The sequence below is a fragment of the Canis lupus genome, chromosome 20 (genome assembly GCF_011100685.1).
Source record: "Canis lupus familiaris isolate Mischka breed German Shepherd chromosome 20, alternate assembly UU_Cfam_GSD_1.0, whole genome shotgun sequence".
NCBI lineage: Eukaryota > Metazoa > Chordata > Mammalia > Carnivora > Canidae > Canis > Canis lupus.
The window spans coordinates 56,331,439-56,352,147 of NC_049241.1; the positions used below are offsets into that span (position 1 = coordinate 56,331,439).

The following is a 20,709-nucleotide window of genomic DNA, read 5'->3' on the forward strand; positions in this document are numbered from 1 at the left end:
AGCAGCTGTCACCCCCCACCCCGAGCCCCCTTCCTGCCCATGGATGAGCCTGTCCTGCATGTGTCACACACGTGGACTCACACCCCGTGGGGCGTCCTGTGTCTGGCTCCCCCCTGAGCGTCGTGGGCTCAGCGTCCGTCCCTGGGGGGCGGAGTGTGGGCGCCTCGCCCCAGTTTGCAGGTGAGTGACCTGCCTGGGTACTATTTGCTTTTCTTCTTTTCTCTAAACAATCTAGTGACTTTTGATATATTCGCTTTGTAATTCTAGAACATTTCCATCACCCCCAAAGGCAGTCCTGCTTCTGTTCTACTCTCCCACTCACTCCCCTCCCCCTCTCTCTAGCTCCTGGCCAAACAGTAAGTATTTTTGGCTTTTCAGGCCCCAGGGTCTCTTGCAAGCACCTGACTTTGCCACCGCAGCCTCAAAGCCGCACAGGCGATGTGTAAACGGGTGGACACGGCCACGCACCCGCGACACCTTATTTATACCAACGGGCGCCACGGGCTGGTCCAAACCTCTGCACTGCTCTAATTTTTGCCGGCCTCCGGTACGTGTGTCTGCCCTCGTGCGGGACTAAACCGTTATCACCGTAACAACGGGGTGACCGGCGACATTCCCTGGATTTAGCTCATGTGGTCCTGAAGTCAGTCCTGGGGGTGGTGTGTTTGGGGGGACACATCTATGTACCCCAACCGAGAGGCGAACAAACGGAGCACCAGGGGCACCGTGATCAGCTCAGCACACGCCCTGTGGTTGCTGGAGACGCCCCCCCCCCCCCGCACCCCCCCCAGCTACGTATGCAGCCTCCTGTCCACATGGCGCCCCTGTGTGGCCTTGTGTGTGTCCCCAGCCCTGCGTTGGGAGTGTCGCCCTCCTTCTGGGGCCTCCCAACCCTGTGGGAGGTAGAGTATGAGATAAAGGGAGCTGGTTGGGGACAAGCCCAGACTGTACCTCCTTCCTGTACAGAAGGGGAAACTGAGGCCCAAGAGACTGAGTCAGGGCCAGGTGCTCTGCACAGGGACACCTCCAGGTTTTGCTGCCTGGCAGGGGGCGACAGCAAGGACCGTTGGTCGGATGGCGTATGGGGCTTCCCCGGCTGCTGAGAGGGCCCGGCCTGCCTCCCTGCCTGGGGCCCAGGGCTCACCGCTGTGCACGGCAATGACAGGCCGGTGGTGCTGCGTGAAGCTGGAGAGGCGAGGTGAGTCCTGGGGAGACGGGCTGTGGAAAGGTGACTTGTCCATCTCTGTCTTCTTCACCGGGGACGAGATACCTGCGTGGGAGGAGCCAGAGGGTCACCAGGCTGCAGGCAGAGCCTCGCCTTCCCCTCTCCCCAGCCACCGTGGGCACGAGGGGAGACAGAGCCCTGGGACCGAGACCAGGGCGCGGGGATGCCCTGCAGAGGGGCCTCCAGCCCGGCCCCTGGCACCTTCCCCCACGAATGCACGCTGTGAAATGGGCGCGCACGGATGCAGCAGACAACGTGGCACGGATGGGGACAGATCACGCCACGGCTGGCCACGTAGGGACCCTCCACACACAGGCGAGCCCCCTGCACCCCACCCCTGCTGAGCCCCCAGACGTGAGGGCGGAGGATGGCTAGTGCAGAGCCCAGGAGCGGGATCTCAGGGCTGTGGCACCTGCAGGTGGACGTGCTTAGAGATTATTTAAATAAAAATAATATATATCTTAGGGAGAAACGCACCCACTGAGACCCACAGAGGAACACGAGGAGGGGTGTGCTTCCTTCCGACCGGCACCGCTGACATCAGGGCGGGTCATCCCCGTGTGTGGGGGGGATGTCCCGTGCAGGCCGGGAAGAATCTTGCCCACATCCCTTCCCCATCCCAGGAGCCCCCCAGGGTGACAACCGCGGGTGTCCTGGGGCAGAGTCGCCCTGCTGAGAGCGGCTGCCGTCCTCTGAGGCTGGGGTCTCCCGTGGCGCGAGCTCCCCCAGCCCAGTCCTGCACCATGTTCCCCCAACCACCCTGCTGGGTCCTGCCTCTCAGGGTCCCTCCCAAGCCGCACTGGTGGTGAGCCAGACCCGGGAGCCCTGTGCCCCCCAGTGGCCCCTGGGGCAGTCGGCTAGTTTTGCTACTATGAACCCTGGTTGGTGGCCCCGATCACGCGCTGTGGGTGAGTGTGTGCGGGGACCTGGGTCAGCAGGGTCAACAGGGTCAGCAGGCCCAACAGGCCTGGCGGCCAAGCTCTCCAGGAACAGGGAGCTGGTGGGCCGGGGGGCGGGGGGGGGGGCGGGCAGGGAAGGAGGCCAGCCCTGGGGACCGTGGGCATGTGTGTGGGGGCCACAGGCTCCTTGCTCCCATGGGGCTGTGGTGGGAAGGAGGTTAGGGCCGGCAGACGCTCACTTCGGAGGATTTCCTAGAACAGCCTGTCCTGGATGGAAACAGCCTGGCTGGACCCTGGCCCGCCGCCTCTCTACAGGTGTTCTAGAGCTTCCTGAGACGGGGCCTGGGGGAGGTAGGGGGGGAGCCTGGGCCCGCAAGAAAGAACAGCCCTGCGTGCTCCCGGGCAGGCCCTCGGAGGCCCTGGGTGTGAGCCCCGCACCTGCACATCCCTTGCTGGTTCGACCCACGTGCCTACCACGCGCCCGTGTGAGCAGCTGCCATCGGGTTAGGATGACATCCACGTATCCTCCACCCCCGGATCCGAGCAGTCATGGTTCTGCTCGACACAGATGCCCCCGTGTCCCCATCCAACCACCAGGCCTGCCCCCCATGTGAGGATCCCCTCCTGCCCTGCCTGAACACGCAGCCTGCTGTGGCGTGTGCAAGTGCATGGAGCACACATGATGCCCCCGTGGCCCTGGGGACGTGGGGCCCGGTCACTGTCCACAGGGGCGCCCAGGGCACGGTGGGGGCTGAGCAGCATCCCCAGCCCCACCCCTCCCCTGAGCTGTGACACGCAGATGTCCTGACGTTGGCCTGGCCCTGGGAGGCCGTCCTGCTCACAGCTGCCCCGAACTGGGCTTACAGGAGTCACCCCACTTCACGGATGGGGGCAGTGGGGCCTGATGGAAGGTCACCAGCCCAGGATGGTGGAGCAGACACCCCACGCTTGGGCCCCCTCCCGCCCCCCGAGTTCTACCAGAAGCCCCCCGGGTGAGAGAAGGGAGCTGCCTGCTTCAGCCCAAATATACCTGCATGGGAGGGTGGGGGGCACAGAAGCAGCAAGAACCAAGCACTCTGGCGGCTGAGCAGAGGGTGCCCTCTCCCTGGCTCCCGTGGGGGGTAATCAGGGAAGACTTCGGGAGGGGGTGGCCAGCAGGAGAAAAGGCGCTCCTCATGGGGCACAGAGGGCCAGGGCCTGAGAGGCGTGGCTGCCTGGGGGGGGGGCCCTCCCACGACCCCCACCCCCAGGCCTCCGCCCTTCCCAGGGAGGGGAGTGTGGATGCTGAGGGGGGTGGTTAGCTGAGCACTGCCCTTGTGGCCAGAGCAGAGGAAGGGAGAGAGTGCTCTAATCAGCTTAACCCCATTAATGAGCAGCTAATTGGGGGCTGTCTAGACAGGAAGCTGGAGGGAGCCAGGAGGAGGGGAAAGTGGGGGAGGGAGGAGGAGACCAGAGGGGGAGGGGAGGGAGGAGGGAAAGGAAGAGGAGGGGGAGCATCCACGTCCATCTTCCCCCAGGCTGCGAGCACCTGCAGGGCGTAGACAGACACAGGGCTGGGGTGCAGGGGGAGGGCCCCCGCCGGCAGGAGCGAGCCTGCCATCGCCAGAGGCAACCAATGGACGTGAGAGGGGACAGATCCTCCCTGAAGTTCCCTCCCGAGGAGGCTGGGTGGTTCCCCATGGCGCAACAGAAGCGGGGCGTGGGCTTCCTCCTCGTCCTCCCCCCCCCCCCCGCCCCCCCAGGCTGCTGCCACTTCAAGCTCGAGGCAGGAAGTTCAGAGGAGCTCCGCTGACTCTCTCGAACATTTCCTTCCTTTTAATTTTTTTTTTCTTTCTGAGCTTCCTGCATTGAAAGCTAGGTTTTTCTACTTCCACCCCTCCCTCCTCTTTTTCTAATCCACAGACCCAGGGCTATAACTTTTCCTCTCGGGGCTGCTGTGGCCACCTCACCGGGGCTGTCCCCCACCTCCAAAGAGCATCCGCTCTACACGTAGACGTAGCCCCGTGGATCACAGAGCTGAGGACACATGCTTTTGGGGTCCCCGACGGTAAACGCCGGGGCAGAAGGTAACAGTCTCCCAACATCTGCTCTACCCTTCCTCCTTACTCACAGAGCCTTTCCCCTTGAGCTGGGCACACGCTTGCCGAAAATAAGGCCACATTTCCCAGAGTCCCTTGTGGCAGAGTGCGGCCATATGACAACTCGGGGGCAGGGAGCGGTGGGCACAGAGATAAGCAGAAGAGGTAAGTGGTGCATCTTCCGAGAATTATTCTATACTTAAAGGGCGAGGACATGCTCAGACTTGACCCTTCTCTCCCGCTGGCTGGAAAGCAGACGTGATGGCTGGAGCTCCAACAGTTTTCTTGGACCACAAGATGGGAACGAAAACCACATTCACTGGAGCCTAAGCCAGGAGCCTAAGTCCCGCACACCACACACGTCCAGGGTTGCTGATGGTGGAACATTTACTTTGAGAGAAATGCCCTGTCCTTTTGGGTTTTCTGTTTCTCACAATTAAGCGTAAAGCTTATTAAATATAGGATCTTTACACAGGCAAACCTGACAAATGGGGAACCCACAGAGACATTCTGACTCATAAGTTAGAGCCTATAATAGACAGATCCTCCCAAAGTTGGGTACCTGCTCTGGACGCCAACACAATGGAAGGAGGAGGGGGGCCCCTCCGGCTTGAATGTCACAACCAGATGTCTTAGAGACCAACTCATAGAGACGGTAATTTTATAAAGACACAAACAATGAACTCTCCTGTGTCCTGGGCACGTATCATGAGCCAGAGAGTTGCTTTAGGCACGTTGTACCATTTCCTCCTTCCAGCTCCGGGACAGAAGAGTCAGCTCACCCATCCCATCTTGGACATAAGGAAATTGAGCCCCAGAAAAGTGGAGCCACCTACCCAAAGTTATGCAGCCCACACAGCGAGCCAATGGCAGCGCTGGATTTCGAACCCACGTCTCTCTGGCGTCCAAACCTGCCTTCTTAACTGTAATCTTACACTGCTTTCCAGGAATCCTGTAGGCAGGGCACTCTGTACAGACAGCTTTATAAGAAAGCTGGCTCTTGGGGGATATACGGAGGGAGGACAAAGGGGGAGGGAACAAGTAAACAAATCCTAAGGTTTACTGGGTGTGTATTTTGTGCCAGGCCTGTTTTAGGGACACCAAATGCACTAACTTGCTTAGTCCCCACGACCTTAGGTGAGTCCTGCAGGTACTGAGAGGAAACAGGCTCAGAGCAGTGGGCGTGCACCCCCGGGTCCAGGTTGGCAACCCCTGGCCCATCAGTAGGGCGACCCCTTGACAAGGGGTCATCTGCACACAGTGATGCTTCTGAAATGTGGGGACGGGTCCCGCTGAGGATCTGGGCGTCGCCAGGGACTCTGTGCCCTGGGTCAGGCCGGAGGCGGGGGGGGTGAGGGGCGCGCCCCGTGCACCAGGTCCTGAGCATCCCTGAGGCCGCCCCGCTGCAGAGCAGAGCCTCGGGCTCTTGGAGGACACGCGCGGTGAAGACGGGCCCCCACGGGAGGGAAGTCTCTAGGGCGGGGTGGGGGGTTCCTGGGGAGCCAGCGTTGCCCCACGAGAGCCCACGGAAACGGATAGGGCCCCGATCGGCCGCGGGAGGACGCAACTTTCCCGGGAAGGGCGCCGACAGAGAAGCGACGGGGCTCGGCCGGGAGATGGGAACCCGCAGGAACACGAGCACGCAGGCAGAGGGGACCCGCTAGAGGAGGGTCTGGGCCGACCCCGGGGCTCAGCGCCCTGCTGACCCGAGGCCACCCGAGTCCGCGCTGCAGCCCGCGGAGACGAACCACACCGCGACGACTGTGCGCCCTCCCTGCACGCAGCCAAACCCGAACGCTCGGGAACCCCAGCTCGGACTTGCAGCGGGGAGCCGCCCGCGCGACTACAACTCCCAGGAGGCTCCGCGGCTCCAGCCCCCGGGCTTCCGGCTCCCCGGTGCCCGCGCAGTGCCTGCCGGAACACGTAGTCCCCGCCGCGGTCACCCGGCCCCGCCCCCCGCCAGCCCCACCTCCTTCCATGTCCTCAGTCCAGTTGCGGCTGCTACTCGTGGGAGAGCTGGGCGAGGTGTAGTAATCGCCGCCGGGGCTCGTGTCCACGTCTTCCTCCATCGAGCCCGATTTGTGCCGCTTGCTCCTGAAGGGAGGGGGAGGGAGAGCGCGGGCCGGTTACCACGGAGACGCGAGGGCGTGGGGCAGGCTGCGCTAACTTCCGGTCCCTAGAGGGCAGGGCGCTATCGCGAGACGTCGCGGGAGCCGCGAGCTTCCAGCGGGAGGCGTGAGCGCCTGCCTCCACCTGCCCATTGCTCGGATGGGACGCGTGAGGCCCGAGGCAGCGGGGGGCCCAGCGTCAGCGGGCTGCGGACTAAAACGCTGGAGGCCTGGCTAATCACCGGGCCCACCGTCAACCTCGGGACCACGGTCCCATTTCACAGATGGGGAAGCCCACGCCCGCACTGCGCATCTCTGCGGGAACCAGTGTCCGCGTTCTCTTGGGGTCTCGAGGGGCCGTGGACGGGGACTCTGACCGGGGTGTCGGGTCGGGGGAAAGCAGGCCTCGGGGCTGGGTTTTGAAGGATAAGTAGGAGTTTACCACGTGGGCCTTGCAAGCAGGCAAGGAGGGGAATGAACCAGGGGGCTGGGACCGCCGGGGTGTGGGGAGGGTAAATGCTCAGAGGGCGACCAGGCCACGTACCCGCTGGAGGAAGTGCTGGGTAGCGTTCTTCTCATGCCTGTGCTGGCTGGATTCAGATCGTAGGCCAGGTGTCCCTGCAGCTCGCCCAGGGAGAAGTTGGGTCCTGTTCCAGTCACCACGGGTGCTGCGGGGGGCGAGAGAGAGCAGGGTGAGCAGGGCGCAAGGCCCAGGGCTGCACTCGGCCCCGGACGGTGGGGAGAGCCATCCGGGGGCTGGCCAGTCCGAAAGGGAACCCCTTCCCTAACTGGCCTGGTTCCTAATTTGGCTGAAACTGTCCTTAGTCTATGGATCAGGAGACCGAAGGCAGCCAGAGAGGCCCGGCTCTGCTGATGCAGACTGGGAGGCTGACGGTCGGGGTTGAGGCAGGACGGTGCCCACAACTCCCTGGGGTGGAGCTTGGACGGGGGTGTCAGGGCCTGTTAGGAAGGTAAGGGGACTGGAGGCAGAGACAGGAGGGGGGGCCCTTTGGGGTCTCCTCCTGGGGGTGCGGGGCAGAGGGTTTTCCAGCACCCTCCAGGCAGCATGTGGAGTCTGTTTCCTGGGGAGGAGTGTGCTGCTCTGACCTTGGGCTCCAGGGAGGGCCTGGATGCTGCCCTTGCTAGGAACCTTGGCTTGGTGACAGAGGGGAGTGGGGCAGGGGGATGGGCAGGGGCTCCTCCCCTCTCCCGGGGGCCCCTTCTCTCTCAGAGTCCCCCTCCCCCCTCCGGCGCCCCTCCCCTGCGTGAGTCCCTCCCCTCTTCCCATCCCAGCACAAGGTAGGCAGGGACACTCACTCCGGGACACTTGGATGAGCTCGGTGACACTGAACACACCGGAGGTGACAAAGCTCTCCTGGAAGTCGGTGGTGTCTGCAACAGGGAGAAAACGGGGGTCACCGGGTCTGTTTCCTTCCTTTTTTTTTTAATTTTTTTTTATTTTATTTATTTATGATAGGCACACAGTGAGAGAGAGAGAGAGGCAGAGACACAGGCAGAGGGAGAAGCAGGCTCCATGCACCGGAAGCCCGACGTGGGATTCGATCCCGGGTCTCCAGGATCGTGCCCTGGGCCAAAGGCAGGCGCCAAACCGTTGCGCCACCCAGGGATCCCTGTTTCCTTCCTTGACACCATGGGCTACCCAGACTCCGGGGGCTTGGGGGTCACCCTGTCCACCCTCTGCAGCCCTGCGGCGAGATGGAGGAAGAGGCCGGACCCAGGTGCAAATTTTGCCTCCGCTGCCACTGGGGATATGATCTTGGGCAAGTCCCTTCTCATCCCTGAGCCTCGTGCTCCCTCATCTTGAAAATGTCACCTAGGCAGCTGGGAAAATGCCACCCGTCACTTATTATGCCATGCAGCAGTGCAGCCTGTTATCCATCCCCCTCCAGACGGGGAGCTCCGTGAGGCTGGGGTTCTGCGTGCCCAGGTCCCACGGTGTCCCCTAGTGCCCAGCCCGGAGCCTGGCCCAACAGCGGGGGCTGAAGGGAGGGTCCACCTGCAGCCGTTAAAGTCCCCAGGGTCCCTAGAACTGCTCCTGCCTATAATGCAAAGGAAGACGGACCCTCCTCTCTGGCCTGGGGTGGCTGGGACCCGTTTTGTGGATGTGGGTTGGCTCCAAGAGGGCGGGAGCCCTGGCTGACCTCAGACAGCCGGGAGCAGGCCTCTTGTGTCCCCTGAGGCCCCCACAGGCACAATTCACTTACTCAACAATCATTAACCAAGGGCCTCCAATGTCTAGTTCTGAGCTGGGCCCTGCGGACACCGTGGGAACGAGACAGACGCAAGTGGCTGCCCTCCTGGGACGCACGGTCTGTGTGGGCAGTGGGCACCATGTGACATGAATAAGGCAAAAAAAACAAAAACAAAAACAAAAAAACTCTTGTGCGTGCATGTGCATGGTGGCTTGGTCCTGGTCTACAACAGCCCAAACTGGGAACAGCCCATCAGCAGATGAGCCGATACCCAAAATGCCGTCCATCCACACGCGGGCACGTCCCTCGGCCGCGAGCAGGTGCAAGGTGCCCACATGCACCGCCCCAGGGACGGACCCCAAGCCCATGATGCTCAGGGAGGGGACCAGACACGGGAGGCCCCACGGGGTGTGAGTCCATGTGGGTGACATGTCCAGGATGGTCTCGTCCGCGGACCTGAAAGGGGCTGGGGGGCCGGGGGAGGGGTGGAGGTGACCACTAATGGTGATGGGGCTTCTTTTTAGGGCAACAGAAATGTTTTAGACGGATAGGTTGCACGACAGAGTGAACGTACTTAAAGCCACTAACTGGGATCCCTGGGTGGCGCAGTGGTTTAGCGCCTGCCTTTGGCCCAGGGCGCGATCCTGGAGACCCGGGATCGAATCCCACGTCAGGCTCCCGGTGCATGGAGCCTGCTTCTCCCTCTGCCTGTGTCTCTGCCTCTCTCTCTCTCTCTCTGTGACTATCATAAATAAATAAAAATTAAAAAAAAAAATTTTAAAGCCACTAACTGTACATTTGATGTTATGTGAATTTAACCACAATTAAAAAATTAAGCTCGGGATCTCTGGGTGGCGCAGCGGTTGGGCGCCTGCCTTTGGCCCAGGGCACGACCCTGGAGACCCGGGATCGAATCCCACGTCGGGCTCCCGGTGCATGGAGCCTGCTTCTCCCTCTGCCTGTGTCTCTGCCCCCCCCCTCTCTCTCTGTGTGTGACTATCATAAATAAATAAAAATTAAAAAAAATAAAAAATAAAAAATTAAGGTTATGAAGTCAAAGGCGCCGTGTGCTGGGCAGCGGCCAGCGGGCAGGGTGAGGGGAGCCCACTGGTGAGGGGACCTAGTGTACGCAAGGGACTCTCAGAAGGCCGTACAGTGGGCGACATTCTACCAAGACCTCAAGGTGCGGGTGGACCAGAGGAGCAGACACGTTCAAATTTGGGAAACGGCAAGGACAGCACCTGGCGCTGGGTGACCACCACGCCAGCGAGCGTTGGCTGCCGCTTTCGGGGTGATCTCAAATGTGGTGTTTTGCCGCCTCCCCGAGGGCCTTGATGTTCCCAGCGATGGCCCATGCAGAAGCCCTGGGGTCGGAGGCCACCGGGGCTGGAGTGACGGGAGCCAGGGAGGTCGGGACCAGCAGGTGGGCAGCTCTGGGCTTCCTGGGGCAGTGAGAGCAGTTCTTCTCCAGGCCCCCAGGGGGCAGCACGGGCCCCGGGGAGCTGACCTCGAGCCCAGTTCCCCAGCTGTGGGACACCCACGCCCCCACCGCCAGTCCAGAGACTCCAGGCTCCCCAGTTACAAGCTTTGTGAACACCATTTATTGAGCAATTATTATATGCCCAGCCCCGTGCTCGGAGGCCCAGGGCCACAACATCCCTGGGAGGACCGGGCGATGGCCTCCCAGCATCCAGGGGAAGTGGCCACGGCCGTTTCCTGCCACCCGGCTGGCCAGCTGGTGTCAGCACGCCCCTCCGCCTTCCCCCCACCGGGGTTTCCTGTTTGTGCAGCACTCGCCCAGCTCCATCTCCAGGGGACTCCCTGGCGGGTGGGAGGAAGTGCTTTCCTCCGCCAGACACTGGAGCTCCCCATGGGACCAGGCCAAGCGCCGCTGCCCCCGCCTGCCTCGAACATCTGGCTTGGAGGCAGGCGCCTGGAGATCACAGGAGGCCAAGGAGGACTCAGGTCACAGACGGCCAGTGGTCAGCAGCCTGGGGCCCTTGAACCTCCTGGAACCAGCCTCCCTGTGCTGGTCCTTCCAACGGGGATGTCCTCACCCATTTGCTTTTCCTTCCATTCTTCCTTCCTTTTCATCTCTCCTCCCTCCTCACCCCTGGTAAAGCAGCCCTCTAGTTTCTCTTTTTCTCTCTGCTCGATCTCTCCCTCTCTCTTTTTTTCTTCTCCTTTCTGCAAATATTTATTGAGCACCTATCATGTATCCTATTCTAGGCACTGAGAACACAATAGCAACCAGGACAGACAAAAGCCTCTGCTCTCAAGGAGGTGATGCTGCATTAGGGGAGATAAACAAATGTGTGTGCAGTCACTGAGCAACTAAGCAAATACATATGCAATCACTAACTTCCTCACAAGGAAATAAAACAGAAGGCAGCCATCGAGAGTGGCTAAGGCTGCTTGAGAACAGAAGATCTCTCTGAGAGGAGAGCATGTCACCTGAGACCTGAGTGATCCGGAGAGAGGGGGGCAGAGAGAGAGAGAGAGAGAGAGAGACAGAGAGAGAGAGAGAGAGAGCAGTTAGCTATCCAAATAGAGAGCAAAGCACATGCAAACGCCCTGAGGCAGTGACTGGATCTAGACTGTTGGAGGAATAGTTAGGAGGCCCATGTGGCTGGAGCAGAGAGAGTGAGGAGGAGACAGGAGGGGAGGGCAGGGAGGACACAGGGACAGGTTGTGCAGGGCCTTGGGGGTCAGGGGAGGATTTTTACCCCAAGGGAGGTGGGAATCGTGGAGGGCTGCCAGCAGAGGAAGGCAGGACCTGACTCAGGTGCTCACAGGCGCCCCCCCCCACCCCCCGGCTACATTAGGGAGGACACACTGGGAAGGGTGAGGGCAGAAGCCAGGGGACCAGGGTGCAGGGGACTCCTCTGGTCAGGAGGGCAATTACGGGAGCAGACCAGGGCAGAAGCTTCCTGGGTGCCCCAGGGAAGGGCCCGTAACCTCTCTGAGCCTTGGTGTTCTCATCCACAGCAGCACCTGCCCACGCCACGGCTGTGATGAACAAATCTATCAGTGTCTGAGAGATGCCCGCGTGGGGCCATGCAGAGCACACAGATGTGGCTCAGATTCTTAAATAGGAGGGGCAGTGCACCCTCCCCCGTCGCCATCCCCAGACTCACCCAGTGTGATGGGCTTGCTGTCCTCCTGGTCCGAGCCCATCCCTGCCCGGGGACTGCCGCTTTGCTCTGCGTCTGCAGAGAGAAGGAGGAAGAGGTGGTGACATTGCAGGGAACCCCACCCCAGGGAGAGAGGAGACCCCCACCCCTGTGCAGTGCCGTGGAGAGGTGGTTCCGAAGGCGCCCAGGCCCCAGGGTCTCCGCTTCGCCCCCTCCCTTGGCTGCTGCCCCACAGGGTCACGGGGGCCTGGCAGGGCACCCACTTGCCAGAACCCGTGTACAGGCGCCGGCTCAGTCGCAGGCTGGAGATCTTCCCCTCCTCGAGCCCGTTTATTCACTAACTGGCTCAACCCTGTGCGGTGGGAGCTCTCGTTATGCCCATTTTACAGATGGGGAAACTGATGGCCAAAGAGATGAGTCATCGAGCCCTCAGGCCCCCTCCGCTTGGCCTCTGCCCCTGACGTCCTGCGGGTCCAGCCCTTGGTCCTTGGGTTGTCGCTCGCAGCCCCCAGGAGGGGGCGGAGGGGCGTCCCCCTGCAGCTGCTACACCGCCACCCACCCGCCTGGCTTGGGGGCTCCCTCCCACCCCGGCGCCCGCCTCTCCATCTTATCTAAAAATAATCAGGCTCCTTGGCAGACGGGCGAAGCAGACAGACGCTGAGCTCAGCATTATCAGCTCTGGCGGCCTGGATGGAGGGCGAGTAGCGCCAACCCCCCGCGGCAGCCCCCACCATGTCCACCCAGGACCGATGCTGGGGCGGGAGGTGGGGGGCGCACGCGGCCAAGCCCAGCCAGACGGAACCCCCGGCCCTACCCGGCTGTCCGTCAGGTCAAAGACCAAGGTGGCGAGAGGCATCACCATCAGAGGCCAACGAAAGAGCATCAGCCCCTTCCACCTGCCACCCCCCGAGGCCAGGCATCCTCGCAGTGTGACCTCGGGCCAGCGGCTGAGCTGTTCTGAGCGGCCGTTCTCTCTTTCAGGTGCGTGTAAGCATCACCAAGAGGGGGTGGAGAGACGATGCCGACGAAGCACCCAGGGCACGCCAAGGACCGGATACCAGGTGACGTCCATCCCGGTGTCCCTGGCGGTGGGGTTATGTTTGAACCCCTAAGACGACCGTAAATGGGGCGCTTCACTTGAAGTTCCCATTGTAGACGTTCCCCTGAATCCTCGGGAGAGCCACAACGTTAGCGCACCCCTTTTATAGGCGAGGACAACTGAGGCTGACACCGCGAACAAGTGCTCCTCCCTTACGGGGGTGATATTCCGCATTCGTTTGCACGGGTGCGTCCAGGCGCCCAGCGCTGTGCTCAAACACCCAAGGGCCACCCCAGCCCCGGGAGCCTCAGCAACCCCGGAGTGCCGTGGACATGATATGTGGGTGCCGCCCCAAAACAGCCATGGGCCCTCACCCTTTGCCCTGTGGCCTCACCCACTCCATGTGTGGGGCACCTCCTGCCTGCCAAGATTGAGGATGCCCGAAACCACACCGGAGCCGGAACCTGTGCCTCAGTTTCCCCACCCCTGACAGGCGCAGACGGGAGCAGCCCCAGGCGTGACCCACTGGGCCGGGCACGGCTGGGCAGCAGCCGAGGGGAGTGTGCCCGGCTCGGCCCCGCGCCCTGCGGTCGCTCCCAGGCTGGGCAGCCAGCGGCCCCTTGGCGCGGGCCACTTCTGCTTGGACGACCAGGCGGCTGGGCACGGGTGGCCCCTGCGTTGGGAAGAGCCCAGCCCGGGCAGCCGGCCGTCGGGCTGCGGGCCTCGGGCACAGGACCCTCCCGAGGAACCGGCGCCCACACGGACTCAGCAGGCAGCAGTGCCCGGCTGGCACCCGGGTGCTGCCCCGGGCGGGGGGGGGGAGTAGTGCCCGAACACCGGCCGCCTGCTGGCTTGGGGATCAGGGCAGCGGGGCTGTGAGCCTCCCCTCCCCTGTGCCTCGCTCTCCTCATCCGGGAAGTGGGCACAACTACAGCACGCCTCGCACACGCCGTTCCGGACCAATAGGGGGACAGTGAATGCACCCCAGTACCCCACCGGGTGGGGGGTTCACGGGAAGCCCATCATCAATCGGACAGGGGGCTTTACTGCTGTTAGTGTGATGTCCCTCGTTTCCGTCCTGGGTGCTGGTCCTCCGTGTGCCTTGGCACCAGCCGAGAGTGATGGCCCTGGGCGGCGGCAGGCTCCAGCTGGGAGCCCTCGTCCCCTTGCTCATTCACTCTGACCGGGCCGGCCGGCCACCCCACCTCTGTGAGCCTTCGCTTCCTGAGAGTCCCGCGGGGAAGATGGTCAGAGCCACCTCCAGGCGTTGTTAGGGCGCCAAGGCAGCTAATAATACGTGTGAGAGGGTTGGCACCCGCCGGCTGACATTCACAGAAATGGCAGGCTTGGGGAGCGGCCGAAAATGACACTGTGCTCTCAATTTCGGTTTCTGATTGTTCGTTGCCAGCGCGGGGAACTACGGCCGGTCTTTGTGGGTCGATCTCGTACTCGGCGAGCCCTCCGGAGCTCCCCTGATGGTTCTAGATGTTCACGTTTGCATAGACTCCTTGGAATTTCCTCAGCAGACCATCCTGACCTCTCATCTGTATGCCTCGGATTTCCTTTTCTTGCCTTATCGCTCTGGCAAGGACCCCCGGCACAATGCTGAGCACCAGTGCGGACAGCAAGTGTCCCTTCTCGCTTCTGCTCTTGGGGTGAAGTCACTCAGGATCTCACCTCCTCGGTGCAGTGGTCATGTGGCTGGCTCTCTGCTGACCCCTGCAATGGGCCGAAGGGGTTCTCTTCTCTTTCCATGGTCCCAGGAGCATTTTTGTAAAATTAAATAAGTGTAGTTTCTCAAAAATAATACTGTAATTATATGCTATCTTATCAAAATTTTTTAAATTTAGTTTCTAGAATGTGCTTAAATATACATACCATAAAATTTACCGTTTAGCCATCTCTAACTGCAAAGCACAGCAGCACAAAGCACACTCACCCCGCCGCGCACCCACCCCCACCACTGTCTCCAGAACCTTCCATCTCCCCACACTGACCCCCGCCCCCCGCCCCACCCCTGGCTCCCACCACCTCCTCTCTGTCTCTGTGGACGGGCCTCCTCTGGGGACCTCCTGGGAGTGAGTGGGATCCTGCAGGAGGTGTCCTTCTGGGTCTGGGTCCCCTCCCTGAGCCCAGTGTCCTCGGGGTCCGTCCACGTGGGGACATAGGTGTAGGATGTCCTTCCTTTTAATTATGCCATCATATTTTTAATTATCTCTCACCCTTGAAATATTTCTCATCCATCTGCCAACCATTTGCCTGTCATTTGGCTCCTGAAAACCCCACCTTCTAGAGCTGTCCCCTATGGGAGCCACTCGCCACGTGAGACTTTATTTTTATTTATTTTTTATTTTTTATTTTTTTTTAATTTTTTATTTATTTATGATAGTCACAGAGAGAGAGAGAGAGAGAGAGGCAGAGACACAGGCAGAGGGAGAAGCAGGCTCCATGCACCGGGAGCCCGATGTGGGACTCGATCCTGGGTCTCCAGGATCGCACCCTAGGCCAAAGGCAGGCGCCAAACCGCTGCGCCACCCAGGGATCCCGAGACTTTATTTTTAAAAGATTTCTTTTTTTCTTAATATTTTATTTATTTATTCATGACAGAGAGAGAGGCAGAGACAGGCAGAGGGAGAAGCAGGCTCCATGCAGGGAGCCCGACATGGGACTCGATCCCAGGTCTCCAGGATCAGGCCCGGGGCTGAAGGCGGCACTAAACCGCTGAACCACCAGGGCTGCCCTGAGACTTTATTTTTATTTTTTAGGATTTTATTTATTTATACATGAGAGACACAGAGAGAGAGGCAAAGACACAGGCAGAGACAGAAGCAGGCTCCATGCAATGGGAGCTGGACGCGGGACTCGATCCCGGGTCTCCAGGATCACGCCCTGGGTTGAAGGCGGCGCTAAACCGCTGAGCCACCTGGGCTGCCCCACATGAGACTTTAAATTTAAATATGCTAAATCGAAATTAAGTCAGAATTTCAGGGCCTCAGTGGCACTGGCCACTTTTCCATACTCAATAGCCCACAAGACTGATGGGGACTGAACTGGACGGTGCCAAATATCACCATCACCACAGAAGGGGCTGAGGGCCTGTGGATGTTTCCATGAAAACTCAGGAGCAAAGGGGCACAGATAATCCCTCCTCCTTGCATCTACTCCGGCGCCCTAAAACACACCTTTCTCTGGCCCGAACAGAGGTACCTGGAGTGGATAACGTCTCAGGGACGGCTACCGTCCGATGCCCCAGGATGTCCCAGGCCCGGAGCCAGCAGCTCTCATTTGCTGAGTTTCACTGTGCAACGAGCTTCACGGCACCATCTGATTCAACCCACCCAATTGATGAGTTTGGTAAACTGAGGCCAGCCTCAGAGAGCCTATTTCCCAACACCGATGTCAAGTCAAAGAAGTTGTGTGCACAGAAGCACCTCCACTGGGGGGAGCCTGCCCCTCGGGACAGTATCTGGGGACATCTGTGGTCGTCACGACGGGGGGTGCTCCTGGCATGGGGGGGGCAGGGGCGCAGGGACGCCCCCACAAGCATGACCTGGCCCAGTGTCTGCAGTGCCAAGTGGGGAGACCCTGGTCTGGATCCATCCATTTTCAGTGGGGGTGAAAACCGGTTCGTGCGGGGACGGAGGAGCTGAGGGGATTTGCTCTTTTGCGTGTAAAACATTGATACGTCCATCTAGACGCGGCACGTGAATAAATGTGTAATATTCCTGTGATATGAAAACTTCACGGAGGGGGCGCCTGGGGGGCTCAGCGGTTGAGCGTCTGCCTTCGGCTCAGGTCGTGACCCCGGGGTCCCAGGATCGAGTCCCGCATCGTCTCCCTACAGGGAGCCTGCTTCTCCCTCTGCCTGTGTCTCTGCCTCTCTCGGTCTCTCATGAACAAATAAATAAAAATCTTAGGAAAAAAAAACAAACAAACGAACCCAGCTTCATGGAATGGAGAGATTATAGAAAAAGGTCTAAAAAGGAATATGTCGGGGAAGCAATAATAAAAAAGATCGGTACGTGTTGTACCCTAGTACATTTTTTTAAGGGATTGTAAAAGGAGAAAGGAGACCATGAGGCAGAAACTGTACGAGACCTGCCAGGTCTTAAATATTCGCCCTCTGGGCCGTTTACCGTGAGTGCGGCCTCCCGGCTGCGTGTCACGGGGCACGTCCTCTGACGTCTCTGGGTACCCTTCCGTCATCCATAAACCAGATGTGAACCTCACTAACGTCACCTTGTTCTTTTGAAAGGAATTGCTTGCTGAGCACCTCCTAGGTGTCAGTTGCCCCAGGGGGACACAGCAGCGACCAGGATGCACAGAAGTCCCTGCCCTCGCGGCCCTGCTGTCCTAACGGGGGAGCGACAGGCAACCAACCAACGGGTAAGCAAATAAACGAGGAGGAGAGAGAGCCTCAGGCTGTGCCAAGTGCCAGGAAGGCCAAACCAAGCAGGAGATGCGGGTGGCAGCCCCTGGAGGGAGAGGGGCTCCGGCCGGAGCCTCCGGGAGGGTGGATAAGGCCGCTGTGTGGGGAATGGTACATTCCAAGAGTTAATACTTAGTGAGTCACTTCTTTGACTGGGGTGCAACTTTCACCTCCACTGACTTCTTTGATCTTCGAAAACTGTCCCCAGGAGGACAGACAACACGGTGGAGACTGAGAGTGTAAGGCCGAGCGAAGTAAGTCGGTCAGAGAAAGACCAGCACCGCACGGTGTCACCCAAATGCGGAATTGAAGAAACAAACAAGCAAAGGGGGGGCGGGGAAGGGAAGAGCAATGAACCAGAAATCAGACTCTTGACAACAACCACAGAACAAACAGGTGGTCCCCAGAGGGGAGGCGGGTGGCGGTCGGGGGGGCGGAGGGGATTAGGGAGCGTGCTCCCAGGTAGGACTGCGGAATCCCCCTATCCCACGCCTGAGACTCGTGTGACACGGGACAGTAACTAGATAGGAATTAAGATTAAAGATTTATTTAAAAAAAATCAGGGATCCCTGGGTGGCTCAGCGGTTTCGCGCCTGCCTTTGGCCCAGGGCGCGATCCTGGAGACCCGGGATCGAATCCCACATCGGGCCCCCGGTGCATGGAGCCTGCTTCTCCCTCTGCCTGTGTCTCTGCCTCTCTCTCTCTCTCTCTCTCTCTCTGTGACTATCATAAATAAATAAAAATTAAAAAAAATCAACCCTGATTAAGACAACAAACAAAATAAATAAATAAATTCCCCCAGGAGGAACATTGCCATTTTCATCCCCATTTGCTAGATGGGGAAACTGAGGCACCAGATAGGCAGCTTTAAAGGTGTGCAGCACCAGCCGGAGGCCACAGGCCCAGAGTGGAGGCCGCACTTCTGTTTCCTGCGCTCCTGACCAGGTGAGGCCCGGCTGCCCCCGGCCCCATGCAGGGCGGCAAACACCCCAGGGCGACAGGGCCCCCCCCCCCCCCGAGCCCACCGCGTGGGCCAACAACACCAGCCACGTACCCACGGCGCGCCGCACCCGGGCCGGCCGGCAGCCGTGCACCTGATGGAGGCCGCAGCTCCCGGGTTACCCAGAGAGGGTGAGCGGGCTACCCGGGGCCACACAGCAGCCGGCCGATGGGCCCACCGGGTTTCTCCACTCCCCTCTTAAAAAAGAACACGCGTAAGCGAACACCCCGTTGGACGTGGTCCCACGACTGCCGCCAGCCTTGCGGCGTTGCTTGCTTGTGAGCTCTCCGTGACCCGGCGGGCGGCGGCGCACGCTCCCCGGCCCTGAACACGCAGCCCCCGCGGGGCGGGCGCGCCACCGGCCGCTGGGCTCCCCACGAGGAAAACACGGACGTGTCTCCCGTGGAAAAGATGCCGGACGTGGCCGCTGGGGAGCCGGGCGTGTGGTTCCAGACGCGACCAAGCCGCGCCAGCCTCACTGGGTCTGCGAGCAGCTGCGGGACTTTCCAGGGCCTGCCTTTATTTATTTATTTATTTATTTATTTATTTATTTATTTATAATAAAAAAATTTTTTTTAAAAGATTCCATTTATTTATTCATGAGAGACACACAGAGAGAGGCAGACACACAGGCAGAGGGAGAAGCAGGCTCCCTGCGGGGAGACGATGTGGGACTCGATCCCAGGACCCCAGGGTCACGCCCTGAGCCGCCCAGGCGCCCCTGTAGGGTCTTTAAAATGCCCTGGAGTCTCGAAGGGGCAGCGGCTCCCAGCCTTGTCCATCCCTCCGTCCACCCATCCATCTGCCAGCCCTGACCTTGAGTCCCCGCCCCGCTCCCAGACTCGGTTTCCCCATCCGTCAAGTGAACGTTCTCAATCGCTGCCTCCCTTTCCGGGTCAGGCAGAAGTTACAGGAGCTCCGGAACAGGAAGGGCCAATGGCAGATAAGGGACAAATACAGCTTCAGTGACGGCGTTTTTCCAAACTCTGATTTTAGTTGAACTCGCCGTCCTTCCTCCGCCAAGTGCCCTGCAGGGCTCCCCTCTCCCGCGGCCCACGCAGGACCTGCCGTCCCGCCACCCCAGCCTCACGGGCCTCGGGCTGCTCCTCCAACACGCCAGGCAGTTACTGCCCCCAGGACCTTTGCACCGGCTGTGCCTTCCGCCTGGAACACTGTTCCCCCAGCATCTGCACGGCTGACCCTGCCCCCTCTGTCACCCGGGGCCCCCCTCACACGTCTCCTTCTCTGACACACACAGAAGGCCTTTCAGCACCCGCGCGGCGCACAGTCACCCACGCCCGCGTGAGGATCAGAGAGACCCCGGCCCGACAGCAGCTGCCCTGCAGGTGACTCCCTGCCCTGGCCTGGGCCCAGCTCCCTCGACTTTGCAGGTCCCTGGGGTGTTTGTGCGCAGCCGGGACGTCACCACCTCCTGTGGCCGTTTGCTCAAACGAGCACATGACCGTGGTGACAATAGAAATGTAAACTGGATCCCACTGACGAGCGTACAAACTGTTCTTTCCTGTCCGTGGCCACGAGCCCAAATTTGGTTCGTCCCAGCCCACGACAAAGGCGCCGTCGGGCCTCCGGTCCCGCCCTTCCTGCCCCTCCCGCGGGAGCTCCCACCCCCGTGCAGTGACAGCTCCCGTCACCCAGGTCGGAGCTGGGAGACCACGCACCACCAGACAGACAGTCGACGGTCGTCCTGTCCCGCCGTCCCGCAGGCGGTTAGCAGTTAGCGATCACCAAGGCCCGCCAGGCATCGGGGGCAGGGGACACCCTGGGGCGGGGGAGAGACGGCGGGACTCGTGCCCACACCCCAGACCCCAGACCCCTGTGCACGGCTCTACATTCCTGCGAGGCCATGAACCTGGGTGAGGGGACAGAGATCGGGTCTGGGGGTGCCGTCAGGCGGCGGAGGAGGCCACGTGGGCACAGAGGCCTGTGCAACGGGGTCGGGGGAGCTGGGCGGAGGCGCAACCAGGGCCAAAGCCCTGGGGCAGGAATAAAGTGGGGACGTCTGAGGGCTGGGCCACGTGGCACTGCGTGCTGAGACAAAGGGGACAGGACTGAGCCCCTGGGCCACGTGACCGCAGAGGGAAGCTCGGCCTGGACCCTCAAGCGCCACATGGGGCGCCGCGACTCCAGCTCTGGGGGACTCAACCGTGTGGCTGGCCTCGAGGCTGCGCAGGACCTGGAAGCGTGGTGCGTGGTGGTGGAGGCCGGCCTGGCACTTCCGCTTCCACGGGAACTTAAACGTGGGGTTCCCACATGACCCAACAACTCCAGGCCCGTGGATCTTCCCCAAAGAGGTGAAAGCAGAGGCTCCCCATGGATGCACCCCGCCCGCACAGCAGCGGGGTCAACGGTCACCACAGAGGGAGGCCGCCCCGGTGCCCATCAGCGTGACACGTCCCATCCACACCCGGAACACGACCCAGCCCCAGGAAGGAAGGGGCCCGACACCTGCCTCCACATGGACGGACCCCGAGGACGCCGGGCTCAGGGAGGGGACCCAGACCCAGAAGGACGCCTCCCGCAGGACCCCACTCCCAGGAGGTCCGCAGAGGAGGCCCGTCCACAG

General features: G+C 60.8%; 1 protein-coding gene across 4 annotated transcripts in view; it reads right to left on the minus strand.

Annotated features, from left to right (window-relative positions):
• The window catches only part of NFIC (nuclear factor I C), a 62,294-nt gene that overhangs the window by 10,286 nt on the left and 31,299 nt on the right, over positions 1–20,709 (minus strand). For all 4 annotated transcript variants that reach the window (XM_038567826.1, XM_038567825.1, XM_038567828.1 and 1 more), the window contains exons 3-7: positions 11,661–11,732; positions 7,628–7,702; positions 6,855–6,978; positions 6,172–6,296; positions 1,145–1,270 (exon numbers count right to left, since the gene is read on the minus strand). In XM_038567826.1, the coding sequence (XP_038423754.1) occupies positions 1,145–1,270; positions 6,172–6,296; positions 6,855–6,978; positions 7,628–7,702; positions 11,661–11,732 (522 nt within the window). The remainder of the gene's footprint in view (positions 1–1,144; positions 1,271–6,171; positions 6,297–6,854; positions 6,979–7,627; positions 7,703–11,660; positions 11,733–20,709) is intronic.